Source organism: Oncorhynchus tshawytscha, linkage group LG30 (genome assembly GCF_018296145.1).
Source record: "Oncorhynchus tshawytscha isolate Ot180627B linkage group LG30, Otsh_v2.0, whole genome shotgun sequence".
Taxonomy (NCBI): Eukaryota; Metazoa; Chordata; class Actinopteri; order Salmoniformes; family Salmonidae; genus Oncorhynchus; species Oncorhynchus tshawytscha.
The window spans coordinates 7929613-7951222 of record NC_056458.1 but is presented as its reverse complement, the minus strand read 5'-3'; the positions used below and the strand labels follow the sequence as shown (position 1 = coordinate 7951222).

Here is a 21610-nt window from a genome sequence, read left to right as displayed (position 1 = left end):
CAGATGCTTGGCAAAGGGGTGGGTGGGGGGGTTGTTTGTTCCTCTAGTTAATATTTAATTTAGGAGGGGCTGTGTTGAAGTACAGGGTCAGGGGGGAAGGTCCTGCTCTGGACTGAGCAGGTGCTGAGCTACAGAACACCTCTCAGGCTCTGACATAGGGCTGGGACAGCTAGGGAGCTCTCTGGTCCACTCAGGTTGCTGGTGGGTTTAGGTAGTGTCCACATGCCACTTGAGGTGTCCTACCTGTTCTCTGTTCCACCTATTCCTGGGCCATGTGGTGGAGTTGCTGTGGATCCCTCGTCTCGGGAAGAAGGTGCCAACCAGAGGTAGTCTTTACTTTTATCAACAATTTGTTTGGAATTTGACTAACCTCTTTACATATATTTTTAATTACTCAGTTATTATGCTATATTAATTAACAGTGCTGACAATGGCCCTTGGTCAGGGCAGGCCCAAGCCTTTTGAGGGCCCAAGGTGAGATTTTTTTTTTAAGTTGACAAATGAATTTCCTGTAATTCTATGCATTTTGCCATGCTAATATGATATCTGAGTGAGAGTGACTAACAAAATCAATGGGGGCCCCTGGAGGTCAGGGCCCCTGGGTAATTTGGTTTGATTACTACAAGGTTTAGATAGCTGGTTAGACTAATTTACCAATCCATTTTTATTTTGCTGACATAGACTAATTGAGTGAATGTAAGTGACTGACATAACAAGAGAGAAACTGATGATGCACAACCAATTTCCAAAATGGCACCTTATGTATTCTACTTACTCTCAGCACATTTTTTTAATGTGTTTTTGTCTTTATTTGTTTTTAGGTCAGGAGTCACTAATCGACCGCTTATTACTTATGCCCAGGGCCGGCCCTGCCCTTGTTAATGGTTTCACTGCCCAAGCCTGTGATTGCATCCCTGCCTACCTCTGTCCCCCATGCTCAGTAACTGGAATCTGTCCCTGCAGACACACTGTAGAGCAGGGCCGGCTGGTTACTGCGCCCTGGGGTCAGGCTGCTCACCCTGGCTGCTCACGCTTTTAGAGGACTCACTGGGGAGTTATATGTACTGTATATAGTTTGCATGTGGGAGTTTTTTGTTTGTATAGCTATATCACTTACTGCATATCAGCATTTGGACTCACATCTGTAGTGGTAAGACAGGAGTGGCCGGCGTAGTGACATTGATTACATTGTAATGTGTAATACAATACCTCATGGTGGATCCATGAGGTGAACCAGTGAACATCACATTTAGATTTGAATCATTTAGCAGATGCTCTTGTCAAGAGTGACTTACAGGTAGCTAGGTGGGACAACCACATATCACAAGTAGCTATCAGTAGAGTCAGTGCTAAAGAAGGGGGGGGGGGTTATTTAAGAGTGTTTGAAGAGGAAGGGTTTCAGATGTTTTCGGAAGTTGGGCAGGGTATGTATGTGTGAACCACACAACACTTGCAAATAAAGGACCATCAACTCCATTTCCACGCAACACTTGCAAATAAAGGACCATCAACTCCATTTCCACGCAACACTTGCAAATAAAGGACCATCAACTCCATTTTATGTCTGGACATGACCTTATTATTATTATTGAACATATGGGCAATTACAGCTGTTTTTCCAACAAGTTGCACTTCTAACTGGTTTTGTTGTAGTCCTGGGATACTATTTCCTACTTTGTTTATTTAGCAGTGTGAATGTTGACCTAGAGCAGAGCTGGTGTAAGTCTGGGGAGGGGGAAGAAGGGGGAGGGGAGAGAAGGGCCAGGTGTGATGGTGTCAGGACTCGTCAGGAGGTGCTGACTGTGGAGCCTGTATGGTGTCACCTTCCACACCTTCAGAGGTGAGCAGCAGGACCTGTAGCTGCAGCTGTAGAAACATCCTGCCAAAGAGGAGACACCCTCAAGACAAAGGCCCTACTGAGGAGACAGCATCTACAAACAACCAAAACATCATCACAAACACTTCCTTCAGCAGGCAAGTGAGGCCATGCCGTTTCCCAACAGTAGCTCAGTGTTAGGTTTGTCCACTAGGAGGCGAGAGGGAGACATGTTTATAGTGCAGGTGTGGTCAGACTAAATTCTCCAATGACCTCAATGCTGTCGGATGCTCTTCCATAATGATTGTAAGGGATTGTAAAAGTAAACAAAACAATTGTGGCAGTGAACATGATTCTTCAGCTCCATAAAGTTGATTGTTGATTTTTTTTCTCATTTTAAATAATAAGTGTCTGTGCAAACTTTTACTGTGTATTAATAAGTGCATGTGTGCATGATGAAATAAATACGTGGTACTCCTTTGTCACCAAACTCCACATGTCAGTGCATCATGACATGAGCCACAGATTAGACTCCTCCCGTTACAACCTAGGATACGCCCTTGGCATAACACAGCTGCACACCTGTCATTCTATAGAAGCTCCCCCTATGTAAAGTATACGTACCCAATACTCCACACACCACGTGACCAAGCACCACTAACCAACAAGCTGCAGTCTATGGATTTTTTGGAACGTCATTTCTAAAATAAGAAAATGATCAACTTTGACCCTAAGCACAGACACTCCAGTAAACGATCAGAGAAGCTAAGCATCCATTTTGACCTAACGCCCTCCAGACTCCTGTGAGAAGCTGTTGACAGCTTGGGGACAAGAGGCCGACACCGTGGCAGAAGTGTTTTACAAGAGCACCCACGCACAATAACATGGGGCCCTTTTCTCACTGGTGCAGCTAAAATACAAAACAGCTTGAAGTTAGATGGTGTTGAGAATCTCCCTAGTCCAGTTAGAGAGCCCCAGCTGCTGCAGTGTGCGCTCTGCTGGGCAGGGACAGAGGAGTGGGCAAGCAGCACCAGGGAGGACAGGCACCAGGCGGTCAGACTCTCCACCTGACACCTGAGAGTCAGTGGTTCGGGAGGAACAGCTGAGCACTGGCGTGCCTGGACACCTCATCTGGGTCCTGCGTTGCTGAACACACAGTCACACAGCTACATAGCAACCCTGCTGGGGCCCGCAGACACAACATGAGTCTCATTACTGAGAGCATGACAAAAAGGGAGAGAGGCTCAAGACCTCCCTCGCTGGGTATGCCAACATCGTTTTTTTGGTTTCTTGAAAAAAAAACATGTATATCAAGGCTAATTTGACCACAGTCCTCAGTATCCATGGGATTGAAACCAGATGAGATGGGCTCAACTGAAACAACATCCCAGTCAGTGCGTTCCCTTCCCCTCGCTGTCTTAAAAACACAGCCTGCAGGGGGAAACAGTCCGGAGTCACAGAGGGGGAACAAGACCGCTGGTGGTTTGTTTTGAGGAGCTAATAAACAAGTCATTTACAACAGCCCCTGAAACGACAACTTGATTACGTAACAGTGAGCTTCTGTATAATATCCAGGCGAAGGGGGGGGGGTGTATGGAAAGGGAGTTACAGGTGTGCAAAGGAATGCATTGTGGGAAAGGGTGGACTGACTCTAGGAGAATGACTTTGACTTGAATGTATCGTTATACCCATATGTTTACCCATAGCCTGTCAAATGAATATTTCACAAGTGAAATGAATGGCACAGCCTTTGGACGTGGTTGATAGTTACGTACCCATTACGAGGAGAGCTGACAAAATAGCTAATAATGATACTTCATCTCTCTAATGGCACCATAAGCGTGTAATACATGGGAGGTCCTGAATTATTTTGCCTCTGGTGGACAGGATGTAGCACTATTAGAGTCTGGTAAAGCCCTGAGAGACCATCAATATCCTGCCAGCCAATACCTCCGAACCTCATTACGCTCCAGCCCAGGAGTCTCATTCCCACGACCCATTTAGCCGTAGATCCACAAGCAGCCACACGGGTAATGGCAACTATAATTGGGTTCCTGCGGCTGTTTCATTCTGGCCTGCGAGGCCCTTGTGTCCTGGGACGTGAGAGAATGGTACAGTAAGAAATGTAGCAAGTGGCTCCCTGCCATGCCATTTCCTCCAAAGCACGGCACCTATCATTTACCCCCCTCCTCCCCTGCTCAGTGGTACATTCCTGCCATGGCTTTGATTGGCTATTTTTGGGCCCGAGGTCTTATGGTAGGGGTGTTAGACAGATTCTACTCGACAAACTAAATGTGTGCAACTATTCAAAGACCCTCTGTTATGTATGTTGTTCAAATGTTTTGTGTTCTTCATTATGAAAAAAAAAACAGAACAGATCCAAAGACTGGATAAAGACCTCCAATTCAATTTGTAAAAGCTCAGTTGACATAAGCCAGAGCCAGAGCTATGCAAAAGCTGAAGACTGCTGTATTAATTCAAAACAAATGAGAAACACATGTTCATTTTCACATATATAACAGTACTGTTTATTTTACACTTCAAATGTAAGGAGCTGGCAAAACCAGCTATGTTTCAGCTATGGAGACACGTAGCTAGGGACTCACCTCTGATCCCATGTTAAGTTATCAGTGTTCAGAAACTGCAATTATCAAACAGCAATACATAAAATATATCTTCCTGTGGGAGATCGGATAGCAAGATAAATGATATCAATACATCCCTAATTTGATTTGTCACCATGAAATTCTAAACCAAAAAAATACACCCAATAAACGGAATGTATACCAATCCCTTATATAAACACCTCAGCTCAGAGGGGAGGGCTCAGATAATCTTTCTTGTTCCTCTACGAATGGAGATCCATGGGATGTGCTGTAGAAAAGTTCATAGGTCGAGTGGCCCATCTCTGTCCAAAACCATCTCTGTGCTTTAACAGCTTCGCCATCTGTCTGACTGTGGTGGGGGTCTCTGGGAGCCCACTGAGGACAGACAGACACTCTCTCCACACAGCTGTTCCTCCCACTTCATCTCTCCTGATGATCAGCCAGAGCCAGGAGCCCTGTCTTAGAACAAGTCCTCACACTCTGTCTATAAATAACAGCGTGGAGTGGTGTCTGTGAGATATATGTAGGTGTCTATGTTGGCAGAGGAAGGCGGTGTGTGTGCATGTGTGTGTATGTTTATGCGTGTGTGTTGTACCAGAGTATGGGTGTGAATAATTATTTGTGTGTGTTTTTGTGTGTGTGTGTGTGTTGTTGTACCAGAGTATGGGTCTGAATATTTATTTGTGTGTGTTGTTGTACCAGATTATGGGTGTGAATATTTATTTGTGTGTGTTGTTGTACCAGATTATGGGTGTGAAAATTTATTTGTGTGTGTGTGTGTGTGTTGTACCAGAGTATGGGTGTGAATATTTATGTGTGTGTGTATGTGCGTGTGTGCGTGCATGCGCGTGTGTGTGTGTGTGCGTGCGTGCGCGTGTGTGTGTGTGTTGTTGTACCAGAGTATGGGTGTGAATATTTATTTGTGTGTGTGTGTGTGTGTGTGTGTGTGTGTGTTGTTGTACCAGAGTATGGGTGTGAATATTTATTTGTGTGTGTGCGTGTGCGCGTGTGCGTGTGTGTGTGTTGTTGTACCAGAGTATGGGTGTGAATATTTATTTGTGTGTGTGTGTGTGTGTGTGTGTGTGTGTGTGTGTGTGTGTGTGTGTGTGTGTGTGTGTGTGTGTGTGTGTGTTGTTGTACCAGAGTATGGGTGTGAATATTTATTTGTGTGTGTGTGTGTGTGTGTGCGTGTTGTTGTACCAGAGTATGGGTGTGAATATTTATTTGTGTGTGTGTGTGTGTGTGTGTGCGTGTTGTTGTACCAGAGTATGGGTGTGAATATTTATTTGTGTGTGTGCGTGTGCGCGTGTGCGTGTGTGTGTGTTGTTGTACCAGAGTATGGGTGTGAATATTTATTTGTGTGTGTGTGTGTGTGTGTGCGTGACAGAAAGAGCAAGAGAGAGATAGAGAGAGTAGGAGAAGGAGAGAGATGAGGGCTCAGTACATAGCGTCCTCGTACATGTCCGTCCGGAGGCAGAAGAGGATGCCTCCCCCTAGCATGAAGATGGTGGCTCCCCAGCCCAGTCCGTAGCCCCAGTTGAACTCATGGTAGGTCTGCAGGACGGTTCCATCAATGAACTTGATTGGGTAGAGGACCAGTGCACAGGCCTGAAGGACCACTGAAAGAAAGGGAAAAAATCTAGATAATAAATCCAAGGAAAAAAATATAAACATGTGAACATTTTATAGTTAGACAACGTATGTCTTCTATCTCTGTACACTAATTTAGGGCCCTATAAAATCCACGTTGCCAACGGAATCACGGAATACAGACACTAAAACGGAATTCAACAATATAGATTTTTTTTTTAGGGAAGTAGGAAATCAACTAAATGTATTGAAATTATTTCAACATTCCTTAATATGCCCATGATTATCATAAGACATGAAAAAAAATTCATCAATGAGTTATATTTTCCTTCAACTTTATGAAGAGGCAATGACACAAGAATGCCCCTGCCTGTGAGTGCGTGTTTGTCTACCACTTTGTGTAGCCGTTAGCGATGACGCTAATGTAATGACAACTGTCTTCTGGAAGATGGAAAGGCACTCACAAAAACTTTCTCAATGAAATGTTAACTACAAAGTAGCCTATGCCTACCTGGCAGAATGATATCAGGATTATTTGCATAAATCCAGTGGCCATTTGTTTTGCAAACTCTGCAATCACATGAGTGCTACAGAAGCACCACTAAAGTAACAACAGTCTCTTGCTGGTGCACATTGGCATTAAAGGGTAACTACACCCCAAAATCAAAATTTCTTAGATTTTTTCCAGACCTCAAAAGTGGTCTTCTGATGTGGTTTAAGCATTGTTGTGGACATAGAACACCCAATTGTGGTGTTTTTATACCAAAACAAATTGTAATAATATCATCACCATCAAACTAACATGGTCAAAGCACACCAAGACAATCGTGAAGAGGGCACGACAAAACCTATTCCCCATCAGGAGACTGAAAAGATTTGGCATGGGTCCTCAGATCCTCAAAATGTTCTACAGCTGCACCATCGAGAGCATCCTGACTGGTTGCATCACTGCCTGGTATGGCAGCTGCTTTGCCTCCGACCGCAAGCCACTACAGAGGGTAGTGCGTACGACCCAGTACATCACTGGGACCAAGCTTCCTGCCATCCAGGACCTCTATACAGGCGGTGTCAGAGGAAGGCACAAAAAATTGTTAAAGACTCCAGCCACCCTTGTCATAGACTGTTCTCTCTGCTTCCGCACGGCATGCGGTACCGGAGCGCCAAGTCTAGGTCCAAGAGACTTGTAAACAGCTTCTACCCCCAAGCCATAAGACTGCTTATGAACATCTAATCAAATGGCTACCCAGACAAGTTGCATTGTGTCCCCCCCCTCTTTTACGCTGCTGCTACTGTGTTATTATCTATGCATAGTCACTTAAATAATTCTACCCACATGTAATATCACCTCAATTACACCAGCTAACCAGTGCCCACGCACATTAACCCTGTACCGGTACCCCCCTGTATGTAGCCTCGCTTTTGTTATTTTACTGCTACTCTTTAATTATTTGTTACTTTATTTCTGATTTTTTTAGGTATTTTTCTTAACTGCATTGTTGGTTAAGGACTTGTAAGTAAGCATTTCACTATAAGGTCTACACCTGTTGTATTCGACGCATATGACAAATAAAAATGTATTTGATAAAAACAAATTTTATAGGGCCCTACTATTTGAGATGTATTCTGGTAAAAGGGAACCAGCTAGCCTTGTTGTATGAATGAATGACTACCTGTGTGCAGGTAGAGAGCTAGTGATGCCAAGAATGCTGATGGGAAACTGGAGCCACGTGCGTGTCAGAGTTGGGACAACAGCCAGGCTCGGAGAGGGGTGATAGATACCCCCAACCAGCCGCTACCCAGGGGGTCCTATCACACCCCCTCCCCTCAATGTCCTCTACACTCTACAAACCCTGTTCCTCCTCCTGGGTTCCCCTCACACTCTCTGTGCCCCTCCTTCAGAGACCCAACAGCTGCTAATTACTGCAGCCAGCAGCCAACAACAAACCCACCCGCCCATGCTCCACTACACAGTAAACAAACATACTACTGCATCCTGTATCCAATCTCTGGTTCTCTAATGAAGTTCTAATGCATCCTCCTTAGGTTGCCACTGAGAAACACTCTACCATATGGTTGTGTCAGAGCTTCACTAGCCTTTACTGACCACAGCCTAAATATAGGATTATTGTATTGAACAATTCTGAACTGAACTGAAGTCTGTAAGTAAAAGCCTATTATAATTCAAACTCGTTGTGGGCTTATACTGTCAAGTGGCCAAAGCCTATAACCCTGAACTTCCAAAGAAAAGTAAAAACTGTGCTTTTATAACCTGTGACGTTGTGTTCCACTGGACTGTGGTCGGAACTGTGGTAGCAGAGCTTAGAATAGAAAACACATTGGGTCACACTAAAATATCCCTATAGCGACCGAACTTTCATTGTGTGTATCCCTTGTTACCATCTCTCTGTGTACTTTGTATGTGGAGTAAGAAAGGTTTGACGCACTCGTTGCCACACAGTTGTTAGACTGCACACACACATCCGCGAGTGTCCTGTTCATAGTCACCAATGTCAGTCGATTGAACTTTGTTAGAAGACCAACACAGACATAACTATTAACTTTTGGATTCACATTGTGTAACCTCATCCGTCACATCACATTCCGAGTCAACACATTCCTAATGAATATATTTAAGAGCAGGAAAGCAGTCACTGTTTTGGGCAATGAATCAGAGTGAGTGTTGGTCCGTCTGTGTGTGTGTTGTGTGTGTGTGTGTGTGTGTACTCACGTATGTGCGGTGAGGCTTCCTCCTACTTTTATGGTCAAACAGTAAGGCGTCAAGTTGAAAAAGGGGGAGAGGAAATACCACACGGTGGGCTCTCTAGACATAAAGTTAACTACTGTTCCTTTTCCCTATTAAAACCTGTGTGTATGTGCACGTGTGAGTGTGTGTGTGAGTGTGTGTGTGTGCACGTGTGAGTGTGCATATATGTCGACTGACGCAGAGAGGGGACATTGTGAAATTTACTGAGACTCCACCTGGAGGTGAAGAGGCGTGAGACATAAGCTCAGGAACGTGACTGTTCACAGAGGCCAGGCTAAGTGGGCTGGGGCCGTACTTCTGGCCAGCAGACAGGCACAACAATGACTCTCAGCCTTTCTCTCTGACTGGGGGCATTTACACAGCCCCCCTGCCCCCTCCATCCTGTGACTGAAGGCTCTCCTGCATAAGGAGACCTTTATCCTTAACAGGCCTGAAAGCAATTACAGAGAGGGAAAGAAAACACTGCATCTCCCACATTTCTCAGCAAATGACAAATGGCGAAAGCCTCAGACATCTACCACAATCTATCCCTCCACATACTGGTGCTACAGTATAGGAGACTTCTAGGCTGTTTTGGCTTTTTATAAGAGCAACTGGCTAAGTAACTAGCTGATGAAACCAATGGTTGTTTGTATACATCCTGACACCTGTCTCTCAATGGACTTCAAGCAGAACATTTCCAAGCAGAAAGATACAGTGCATTTGGAAAGTATTCAGACCCATTCACTTTTACCTACATTTTGTTACGTTAGAGCCTTGTTCTACATTATTATTTCACACCATACCTAGGTGTCTGGTTAGACTGTAAACTCTCCTTCCAGACTCACATTAACCATCTCTAATCCAAAATGAAATCTAGAATCGGCTTCCTATTTCGCAAAACAAAGTATCCTTCACTCATGCTGTCAAACATACCCTCGTAAAACTGACCATCCTACCGATCCTCGACTCTGGCGATGTCATTTATAAAATAGCCTCCAACACTCTACTCAACAAATTGGATGCAGTCTGTCACAGTGCCATCCGTTTTGTCACCAAAGCCCCATATACTACCCACCACTGCAACCTGTACGCTCTTGTTGGCTGGCCCTCGCTTCATACTCATCGCCAAACCCACTGGCTCCAGGTCATCTACAAGTCTCTGCTACGTAAAGCCCCGCCTTATCTCAGCTCGCTGGTCACCATAGCAGCACCCACTTGTAGCACGCGCTCCAGCAGGTATATCTCACTGGTCACCCCCAATGCCAATTCCTCCTTTGGCCGCCTTTCCTCCCAGTTCTCTGCTGCCAATGACTGGAACGAACTGCAAAAATCACTGAAGCTGGAGACTCATATCTCTCTCACTAGCTTTAAGCATCAGCTGTCTGAGAAGCTCACAGATCACTGCACCTGTACATAGCCCATCTGTAAACAGCCCATCCAACTACCTCATCCCCATACTGTATTTATTTATTTATCTTGCTCCATTGCACCCCAATATCTCTACTTGCACATTCATCTTCTGCACATCTACCATTCCAGTGTTTAATTGCTATATTGTAATTACTTCGCCACCATGCCTATTTATTGCCTTAACTCCGTTATCTTACCTCATTTGCACTCACTGTATATAGACTTTTTGTTTTCTTTTTTTCTACTGTATTATTGAATGTATGTTTTGTTTATTCCATGTGTAACTCTGTGTTGTTGTATGTGTCGAACTGCTATGCTTTATCTTGGCCAGGTTGCAGTTGTAAATGAGAACTTGTTCTCAACTAGCCTACCTGGTTAAATAAAGGTGAAAAAATATGATATATATATATTACACACAATACCCCATAATGACAAAGTGACAACATTGAAATGTGACTTGTTTCAGGAAACTAGGAGTATGTTGCGGGTCACTACTTCACAGGAGAGAGAACATGAGAACACCTGCCTCCGGATTACATCTTCAAAGTAAGGGCAACCATGGCTTCCGTGACAGAGAGGGAGAAGTGTCCAACCATGTATATGGGTAAGATAGTCTAGCTAGCTACATTTTCAGATATTACACGTTTCTAGTTTTGTCAGAAAGTCATTTTCATTTCAAGTTAAAGTGTACTGTTAGCTAGCTAGCTAATGTTAGCCGGCTGGCTCGCTAGCTAGCTAATGTTAAGTTAACGTTATGTGTAAGATCTGTGTAGCAATATTATTCGTATCTCAGAGCCATTTGTTTTGCTAGTTATAGCCTAATATTAGCTAGCTAATATTAAACCTGGTTGGTTAGCTACCTGCAGATTAATTGAGGGTAGTAACGTCATGAGTTGAGATTATGGTTCATTGATTAGCTAGCTAGCTACCTACATGTCTTAACAAAAGACTCCACTGTGCAGGTATCCATTTCAATAGAATGTTCATGATGCCACTGCGACAGCTGTTGATAGACATAGCTGGGAAATTCGCTCTGGCTACCTACTCTGATTTCAGAGCACTCTCGTCTGAGTCTGCCGGAGCACAGAATAACTGACGAATTTACGAACGCTCAACACCTGTTGAATATGGCCGGTGTCAGTAAACGTTGGCAAAAAAAAGTTAATTGTTGCCAGCAGCACATGGTCAGAGTGAGCTGTTCTCTCATTTGTGTCTGGCAGTAGCTAGCAAGCTTGCCAACGTTAGCTAGTTAGCTTGGTTGCTTGACTGCTGTTGTTAGGACAGAACGCTCGGATCAACCCTTAAAGAGATGGTTGGGGCAAAAGCTTAAGAGGGTGTGAACGATGCTGAATGGGTGTAGACAAAGAAGAGCTCTCCAGTAGGTGTACCAAAAATATTCAAAGGCCATTTTCCTCAACTGTAGTGTATGATATACAATTTTCTTGCTCTGAGTCTCTACTTTTATTCAATGTAAAACACACCATTTCAAATTTGGCTACATAAGACCAAATTGAGCAGATCGGTCACAAATACCTTATTTACATAAGTATTCAGACCCTTTGCTATGAGACTCGAAATTGAGCTCAGGTGCATCCTGTTTCCATTGATCATCCTTGAGATGTTTCTACAACTTGATTACAGTCCACCTGTGGTAAATTCAATTGATTGGACATTTTTTAGAAGGCACTCACTTGTCTATATCAGGCCCCACAGTTGACAGTGCATGTCAGGGCAAAAACCAAGCCGTGAGGTCGAAGGAATTGTCCGTAGAGCTCCGAGACAGGATCGTGTCGAGGCACAGATCTGGGGAAGGGAAGCAAAAAATGTCTGCAGCATTGAAGGTCCCCAAGAACACAGTGGCCTTCATCATTCTTAAATGGAACAAGTTTGGAACCACCAAGACTCTTCCTAGAGCTGGATGCCCAGCCAAACTGAGCACTGGTCACTCTGACCGAGCTCCAGAGTTCCTCTGTGGAGATGGGAGAACGTTCCAGAAGGACAACTATTTCTGCAGCCCTCCACCAATCAGGCCTTTTGGTAGACTGGCCAGACGGAAGCCACTCCTCAGTAAAAGGCACATGACAGCCTGCTTGGCACATAAGGACTCTCAGACCATGAGAGTCTCTGGTCTGATGAAACCAAGATTCAACTCTTTGGCCTGAATGCCAAGCGTCACGGCTGGAGGAATTCCCCAAATACAGGTGTGCCAAGCTTGTAGCATCATACCCAAGAAGACTCGAGGCTGTAATCCCTGCCAAAGGTGCTTCAACAAAGTACTGAGCAAAGCATCTGAATATTTACGTAAGTGTGATACTTCCGTTTTTTATTTTTAATAAATGTGCAAAAATGTCTAAAACCTGTTTTTCCTTTGTCATTATGGGGTATTGTGATGTCATTATGGGGTATTGTGATGTCATTATGGGGTATTGTGTGCAGATTGATGAGGGGAAAAAACAACTTAATCCATGTTAGAATAAGGCGGTAACGTAACAAAATGTGGATAAAGTGAAGGGGTCTGAATACTTTACAAATGCACCGTATGTGTTCAGGCCTGGGAAAGTGCAGGGAGTGGGAGCAAAGGTGTTTGTTTTCATTCTATATAAATGTAATAACAGGGTGCCTGTCTGTTAAATAAGAAAGTTTCAAATTGGGGAATGTTGGGGAATGTGGGACTGCGTACAAACCAGGCAAAGGCTGTTGTCACTGCTCCACCATTGTTTTCAAACCACAAGACTGACTGACTGCACACTGCTCTATTCCTGACATCACACATACAAACATGCACACACACACACAGAGAAATGCACACACACACACACACACTCGTTTACATTACAAGAACAAACAGCAAAAAGCGATGTTGGTTTTAATATTTCTTCCTTATTCAGTATGGCTTACTGTGCTTGTCCTCTCTGTGGATGCTTTATATGGTGATGCATTGGTAGTAATATGCAGCCGTTGATTTGCTACAGTTCGCAGAAGAGAAATAAAAAAGTATTGTGAAATTAGTTTGTTTTGAACAATTAGTTAATTTTTAGAGTTAAATGCTCCACAGCACTGTTATTCGGGCATGGCCTCATAATTGTGTTTTGACTGAGCCTGAGAAGGAGAGGCCTAGTGAAGGAGAGAGCAGAGAGAAAGGGGGAAAGAGAGAGAGAGCAGAAAATGAAAGAGAGACCATTGAGAGGGGGAGAGAGAGAAATAGAGGGCAGAGAGAGGGAAGAGAGTGAGCAGAGAGTGGGGGCAGAGAGAGGCGGAGCAGACTGAGCAGAGAGAGCTGTGGGAGAATTCATCTCTTTCTTCATGGATATTATCCATGAGGGAATACATTCCTCTCTCCATTGGTAACTGTGCAAATTCTGCGGCTGCTTTTTCTTGGCACGCATCAGCCTGCTTTCTGGGTCTCAAAGCACCACAAAAAGAGTTCTCACCCACAACTCCCCTCTCACCCCCCCCGCCCTCTCCTTCTCCACCCTTACAGTCTCAGTCAGTGTCTATTTAGTTTTGTGCAAACAACTTGACTATGACCTCAAATGGTGAATTCTGTCTGTATGGAGACCAATGCGGTATGGGGAAAGAATTTACACTGTATCTCCATGTTGTGCCTACGTGAGAATGCTGTTCATTGACTACAGCTCAGCGTTCAACACCATAGTCCCCTTCAAGCTCATCACTAGGCTAAGGACCCTGAGACTGAACACCTCCCTCTACAACTGGATGATGGACTTCCTGACGAGCCGCCACCAGGTGGTGAGGGTAGGTGACAACACATCCGCCAAGCTGACCCTCAACACAGGGGCCCCTCAGGGGTGCGTGCTTACTCCCCTCCTGTACTCTTTGTTCATTCATGACTGCGTGGCTGCGCATGATTCCAACGCCATCATTAAGTTTGCTGACGACGACGAGACGGTGGTAGGCCTGATCACGGACAACGATGAGAGAGCCTATAGGGAGTAGGTCAGAGACCTGTGGTGCCAGGACAACAACCTCTCCATCAACATCAGTAAGGCAAAAGAGCTGATCGTAGACTACAGGAAACGGAGGTCCGAGCATGCCACCAAACACATCAATGGGGCTGTAGTGAAGACACCCTGATCTGTTTCACCTGTCTTGTGCTTGTCTCCACCCCCCACCAGGTGTCTCCCATTTCCCCCCCATTATCCCCTGTGTATTTAAACCTGTGTTTTCTGTTTGTCTGTTGCCAGTTCAACTTGATTTGTCAGGTCTTACCAGCGGGTTTCCCGTTTCTCCTGTCCTCAAGGTTTTGTCTTCTAGTCTTCCCGGTTCTGACCTTTCTGCCTGTCCTGACCCTGAGCCTGACTGCCGTCCTGTACCTGCCTGACTCTGACCTGGTTCACAAACCTCTGCCTGCCCTCGACCTGCCTTTCGCCTGCCCATTTGTTATATTAAATATTCTGAGAATCAAACTATCCACCTCCTGTGCCTGCATCTGGGACATATCCTGAGTTGTGATACACACACCAATACAGTCGTGAAGAGTGTACACACCTCTTCAGGAGGCTGAAAAGATTTGGCATAGGCCCACAGATCCTCAAAAAGTTCTACAGTGGGACCATTGAAAGCATCTTGACTGGCTGTATCACCTCTTGGCATGGCAACTGCTTGGCATCCAACTGCAAAGCGCTAAAGAGGGTAGCTCATCACTGAGGCCGAGCTCCCTGCCATCCAGAACTTCTATACCAGGCGGTGCCCTAAAAATGGTCAAAGACTCAAGCCACCCAAGTCATAGACTGTTCTCTCTGCTACCCTACGGCAAGTGGTACCGATGAACCAAGTCTAGAACCAACAGGACCCTAAAACAGCTTCTACCGCAAGCCATAAGACTGCTTAAATAATGAATCAAATTGCTACCGGGACCCTTTTTGCACTCATTTCTTTTGACTCATCACATACGCTGCTGCTACTGTTTATTATCTATCCTGTTGACTATTCACTTTATTCCATGTTACATGTACATATCTACCTCAGTTACCTCGTACACCTGCACATAGACTCAGTACTGGTACCTTGTGTATATAGCCAAGTAATCGTTACTCGTTGTGTATTCATTATTATTTTAATTATTACGTTATTACTTTTCTATTATATCTCTATTTTCTTTCTGCATTGCTGGGAACGGCCCGTAAGTAAGCATTGCACTGTTAGTCTACACCTGTTGTTTACCAAGCATATGATGGTTAAAATGTGATTTGATTTGTATGTGATTGTGTTGTGGCGCAGTATGACCCTGTATGGTGTTGGGTTTGTGATAGTTCAAGTTTGGTGGACTCACCTGCAGCGAACATGAACACGGCTACTGTGCGGTAGTGCAGTCTGTGTGTCCCCCGGCACAGGGAGATGAGGGCCACCAGGAAGGCCACCAGAGTCACCGCAGCACCGGCCAGCAGCAACACGAGGGTGGCTATCTGCCAGTCTGCAGGAGGAGACACGTTACAAATGACCATCACCAACATTGATTCATAGGGTACTCCTGTTCTAATCACTCAGTGAAATACAATCTATGTATACAAAAGTATGTGGACACCCCTTCAAATTAGTGGATTCTGCTATTTCAGCCACACCCATTGCTGGCAGGTTTATAAAGTCGAGCACACAGCCATCGCCATAGATACACTTTGGCAGTAGAATGGCCTTCCTGAAGAGCTCAGTGACTTTCAACGTGGCACCGTCATAGGATGCCACCTTTCCAACAGCTCAGTTCATGAAATTTCTGCCCTGCTAGAGCTGCCACGGTCAACTGTAAGTGCTGTTATTGTGAAGTGGAAATGTCTCGGAGCAACAATGGTTTAGCCGTGAAGTGGTAGGCCACACAAGCTAACAGAGCGGGATTGCTGAGTGCTGAAGCACGTAGCGCATAAAAATCATCTGTCCTCGGCTGCAACACTCACTACCGAGTTCCAAACTGCCTTTGGAAGCAACGTCAGCACAAGAACTGTTTGTCGGGAGCTTCATGAAATGGGTTTCCATGGCAGAGCAGCAGCACACAAGCCTAAGATTACCCTGCACAATTGCATATGTAGGCTGGAGTGGTGTAAAGCTCGCCACCATCGAACTCTGGAGCAGTGGAATCGCCTTCTCTGGAGTGATGAATCACTCTTAACCATCTGGCAGTCCGACGGACGAATCTGGGTTTGGCCAAAGCCAGGAGAACGTTACCTGCCCCAATACATAGTGCCAACTGTAAAGTTTGGCGGATGGTCTGCGGCTGTTTGGTCTGGGGCTGTTTTTCATGGTTCGGGCTAGGCCCCTTAGTTCCAGTGAAGGGAACTCTTAACGCTACAGCATACAATAATATTCGAGACGATTCTGTGCTTCCAACTTTGTGGCAACAGTTTGGGGAAGGCTCTTTCCTGTTTCAGCATGACAATGCACAAAGCGAGGTCCATTCAGAAATGGTTTGTCAAAATCAGTGTGGAAGAACTTGACTGGCCTGCACAGAGTCCCGACCTCAACGCCAGCGAACACCTTTGATATCAATTGGAATGCTCATTGCGATCCAGGCCTAATCACCCAACATCAGTGCCCGACCTCTCTAATGCTTCTTTGGCTAAATGGAAGAAAGTCCCCGCAGCAATGTTCCAACATCTAGTGGAAAGCCTTTCCAGAAGAGTGGAGGCGGTTGTAGCAGCAAAGGGGGGACAAACTCCACATAAATAATGCCCATGATTTTGGAATGAGATGTTCCAAACATGTAGTGTATGACTGTATGGTGGAATTGAATGGATCCCCCATAAACTCAGACCAGTGATGAGAGACAAGCAGGAAACAAATAGCCTACTGCTCTTGTTACAACTCAAAACACGTGTGTGTGTGTATTTGTGGTCAAGAAAGAGTTTAAAATTCCCCAACATTCACAGTTCTCTCTAGTGTTTTAATTTAGACAGTGAAGGGAGCTTGATCCACAGAGCTACTTCAAACATGCTCACTTGACCACGTGCAAAACCCTTTCTTCCATCTCATCCATCCAATCTGCCTCTGCCTCACCTCTGTCCAGGTTCTGGCTGTGCAGACATAGCCATGATGCAGCCTTCCAAAAATCCAGCTGACTGTTCTCCCGCAGGTCTGTTGCGTCTCGGTTGGCTGGCTCGCCTCAGAGAACAGAGAGAAGCTCCACTGGAGGCAGTTAATGAGCTCCGCTCTGTCATGTCTTTCTCTGCCCCCAGGTCCCAGGTCACTGTCTCCTTTGTCTCCTGTAGTGTTAACCCCACCATGCCCCTGCACCCAGACGCCCTGGTCCTAATGAGCTCCGCCAGGCCCAGGGACAGGGTCATCTCTTAGGGACCGCCTCACATTCAGCCCCCCTCCTTCTCCACATTACACCACAACAACAGAGGGAAAGAGCTCTATCACAGCAGCTCATTATGTGACAGGTTTTTGTCTGACAGCATGCTCCGCAGGGTTGTTACAAAACAGAAACATCCGGTTTTCAGGAGAAAAGTTCGAGAGGCTGTGATGCCACTTGTTTACAGTCTCCGGTGAAACATATAGCGGATGACTATAGATAGTGCCTGTCTTTCTTCGAGATGAAGTTCTTGCCACAAAGTTGCAAGACACCACATACCAATTTTGTTGGCGTCAGCTTTGTCGGAGATTCCATTGCCGCTAGATAACGTAATCTAATATCTAGCTCTCTGAAGTTGTTTCCATCCGGAATATTAACCAGGCGACACTCCATCTTAACTCTTCCACATTTACTGTTTTTTTCTTCTTTTAGTCTGACAGAGACAGACCATCAAGCTTGGAAAGGGTGTGGCTGGCTGGGCACCACAGGGGGAGGGCACTGAACTGAGATCGAGGGTCCTATCAGAGGAGACCGCCAGGGTTAACCTGCCTCTCCTGATCACAGCACCCATATGGTGTCCGCTCTGCTCTGTGCTGGAGCCTGGAGGGAGTAGTAAAGCTGGCTGCAGTGGCAGTAGCATCCTCACTGAGGCTTTCCCTAACAGCACATTCTACTCTGCTGGGAGGCTCAGCCAAAACAACTACTGAGAAACAGTAGAGGAGAGGGATGAAACTAAGGAAGTAGCAAGTAATGTTCCAAGAGACCAACATTAGAGCTCCACAGTGGAGATGTCATAATACCCATAAAACCTAGAGGTCAAATAGGGAAATGGTTTAAATCGTTTTTCCACCATTCAGTTTTCCCTTAGGGGATTTTAGTAGCACTTAAAATAATGACTGTGTTTCATGTAGGGTAACCGTGGTAACATACAAAAAACAACAAGGTCGAATCATGACATCAGTGATCTTCAGCTCGGAGCTCTAGAAAGAGGCCGTTGGATGACCGTTCAAAACTGATTTTCCCAGTCGGAGACTGTTTTTTTCAGAGTTCCCAGTTGTCTTGAACTCACCGAAGTCTGATATTTCCCAGTTCCAAGTTTCCAGTTGTTTTAAACATGACTCAGTAGTCACCCTGGATTGACAGCATGGCCAATGTGTTCAACATTTTCTGATCCATGGTATTGCATGTGAATGTTTATCCTTTTAAGCTTGGAAAAGAGACACTTAAACCCAAACTTGGACCACACACCCGCTTCACTGAATAACAGGGGAAGCAAAATAGTGATTGCTTTGCAATGCTTAGAGTTAGCCACTGATTCCTTCCAAACCACTCATTGTTGAATTTGCGATTTCCAATTTGTTCAGTAATGTTTATGTCCAATGGCCGATGAGCACTGATACATTTTATTTATATTTTCTCTTCATATGACAAGGATTGAAAAGGATTTGCCAGCAGATTGTCGACGTGATTCATGATGGTGACTGCTTGTCTAGCTTGCTACTGTTGACAAGATTTTGCAAGTATGATATTGACACAATAAGTCCAATAAAGGCTAAGGTAGATATAACTTGATTTGACATTATTTTATATGTGGCCAATGACCTTGATCCTTCTTGGATGGGCACTTCTAATGTAAATCTATGGCAGTATCCAAGGGGGCTTGAACTTTTAAGCTTTCCTTGTAGATTTTGCAGAGACTAGTGTCCCCGTGAGTGACAGCACACTGAGCCAATTACGGCGCAACTAGAGAAGATTACCAACCACCTGCCCTGAATGAGGGGTTGCCACTTACCCTAAATATATGGCTTAGGCCTATGTCGGAATGCGTGAGAACACCCCCCCAAACCGTGAAATGTATCTATGATGATGCTTTCAGGCCATAACCGCAGCCCCTCTATCCCCATGTAAATAGAGTGAGAGTGGAAAGAGACTCTCAAAAAGAGATACCAGAGCAAGACTGCCCTCTCCACCAGAGGAATGCAACAGTAGGTGGACCACTGCTCTGCATCACAATCCAATGGGCAAAAACTGGCTGAATCAACGTGGTTTCCAGTCATTTCAACCCAAAAACTCTATGTGATGACATTAAATCAACCATGACAACTGATTGGATTTGCAATAAGTCATCAATGTAACCTAACTCCAATGACATTATGATTGTTTTTCTTCTTCTAGTGTTAAATGATAACTCAACCAAATGTAGGCTAAATCCAAACTAGACGTTGAACTGACGTCTGTGCCCAGTCAGAAAGCTCTGCAGAGGTCAGTGGAGCTCCCAGATGGCACGTCATGGGGACTAATTGCTCAGCAATACAACACTCTGCTGAGAAAGAGAACTTCACATTACAACCGCAACAAACTGTGGCGACACTCAAAGAGAATAGCCTCAGATAGGCCTAAACATCTACTTGTATCACGATAATCACTCACAGAAGTGGTACGCACTGATTGGCAGGGCGGGAGCAAAAATATTTAGTCTGGATACCAGTCTTCTTAGCTAACATATTCCACTCATGACAGGAGTGGAATGTAATAGTGGCAAGTGGCAAAGAGCGGAATAGTTAACCCGAGATGCAACCAGGCTACAAAATACTGTCCCTGGAAAGCAAGTGTTGCAGTAGACATGTATCAACGGAGCCGGAGCGATGTTGAACAAGCTAATTACAGTACATTAACAATTGGTCCATTGTTGAGCTCTTCATCCATGACCTACATACAGTAGAAATTCACCGTAAATTCCAGGTATTTCTCTCACTATAATCCGATTGCTTTACGCATTCATTCTGTATCCATCTGGACCAGTCTTATAGAGTGTATGTGTATGCTATAGAACTTCAACAAGGTTGTGAAAGGGAAAAAACTGCACCAATTTCTAGGCCATGTTTTATAGAGTTTGTAATAGATAATGAGCCTTAAGAGCAGGGGTGAAAGCATGAAAAAAATGCCAATATCACAATTTTTGGGTTCCTATAGTGATAGTCCCCCCGTCATTCGCTGCCAAAATATTTCTACATTATTTTTGGGAGTCAAGGATTATAACTCATTTTGGGGATCCCTTTTCATCTGGATAGAAAAACACTTGAAAGGCATCATTTACATCAAAAGTAAGAAGAATTTTAGTAGGAAAAAAATATCTTCTTACCAGATGTGAGGGTGGAAAGGCATCTCCAGCCAGAGTCTTTTTCGGTGCATGATTCCCATAGCGACAAAGAAAACCGCTCTGCGGTTACCCAGGCGGGACTCAATAACGCTACAATGTCCAGACACAATGCCAGAAAGACACAAAGTAAAGCAATCAACTTGAATGGTCTGAAAACGTACACTTCATTTACAGACATGTTTTCATATTAAGTTTACTTCGATCCACGCGTGTTGAAATAGAGCAGAGAAGAAAAGCTGTGACAGCGTCCTCCAACACCCTCAATCCGAAAGTTCAGAATCGACTGTAGCGAGTTGGGATGAAAACCCTGATTGAAGTCCTCTCTCCTCCTCGCGTCTGTCTGTGCGCACAATGCGCTTTACTTAGATCCCGTGCTCCCCCGTCTGGTCAACTGATATGGCATTGGCTGTTAACTGGAGCACAATGAACCTAATAGATTTGATAAACTATTCTACGATATACAATCCATCACTGCACACTGTACATACATTAGGTTATATTGAATCACATCAATGGTGGACTTTGGCCCTGGAGTGGATTTGTCGTTATTCAACTGCATTTGTCCTTTCATTGAAACATGTTCTGGCTCTTATGGTAACTTTGCAGTGTAAATACTGTATATTGGATTTATTTATTTAACCTTTATTTAACTAGGCAAGTCAGTTAAGAACAAATTCTTATTTACAATGACGGCCTATAAACCTAGTCTTGGCCATTACTGAATATGTCAGAGCAGGAGCATAAAAGGCATTTCGATGATGATGAGAGGTGGGCTTTGTCTCTATGGCTGATGAATTATTGAGAGAGCGGGAGAGGGAGAGAGAGAGAGAGACGAGAGAGGGAAAGAAATGCGAGCGAGACACACATAGGAGAACCATGGAACAACCACAGACGTACAAATATCATCACCAGACATCTGGTACACTTCTGGACAGTGCCTATCTGTAAGTCAAGACCCGGTCTGCATAGGTGGCTGGTG

The 21610-nt window shown here is 44.7% G+C and overlaps 1 protein-coding gene and 1 long non-coding RNA gene across 3 annotated transcripts; one reads left to right on the top strand and one right to left on the bottom strand.

Moving 5' to 3' along the window:
- LOC112228138 lies at positions 1-2306 on the top strand. Of its 2 annotated transcripts, XR_002949991.2 has the most exons (3): positions 99-326; positions 423-474; positions 822-2306. It is a non-coding gene; the product is annotated as an uncharacterized LOC112228138 (long non-coding RNA). The 2 variants fall into 2 exon arrangements; XR_002949990.2 differs by having other exon boundaries at positions 1-326; positions 423-2306.
- Positions 2307-5556: 3250 nt separating this feature from the next.
- Positions 5557-20941, bottom strand: LOC112228859 (transmembrane protein 47). The gene is made up of 3 exons (XM_024394564.2): positions 20614-20941; positions 15462-15602; positions 5557-6041 (listed from the first exon to the last, which is right to left on the bottom strand). The coding sequence occupies exons 1-3, from the start codon at positions 20807-20809 to the stop codon at positions 5860-5862; spliced, it is 519 nt and encodes a 172-aa protein (XP_024250332.1). The 5' UTR covers positions 20810-20941; the 3' UTR covers positions 5557-5859.
- Positions 20942-21610: the final 669 nt, after the last annotated feature.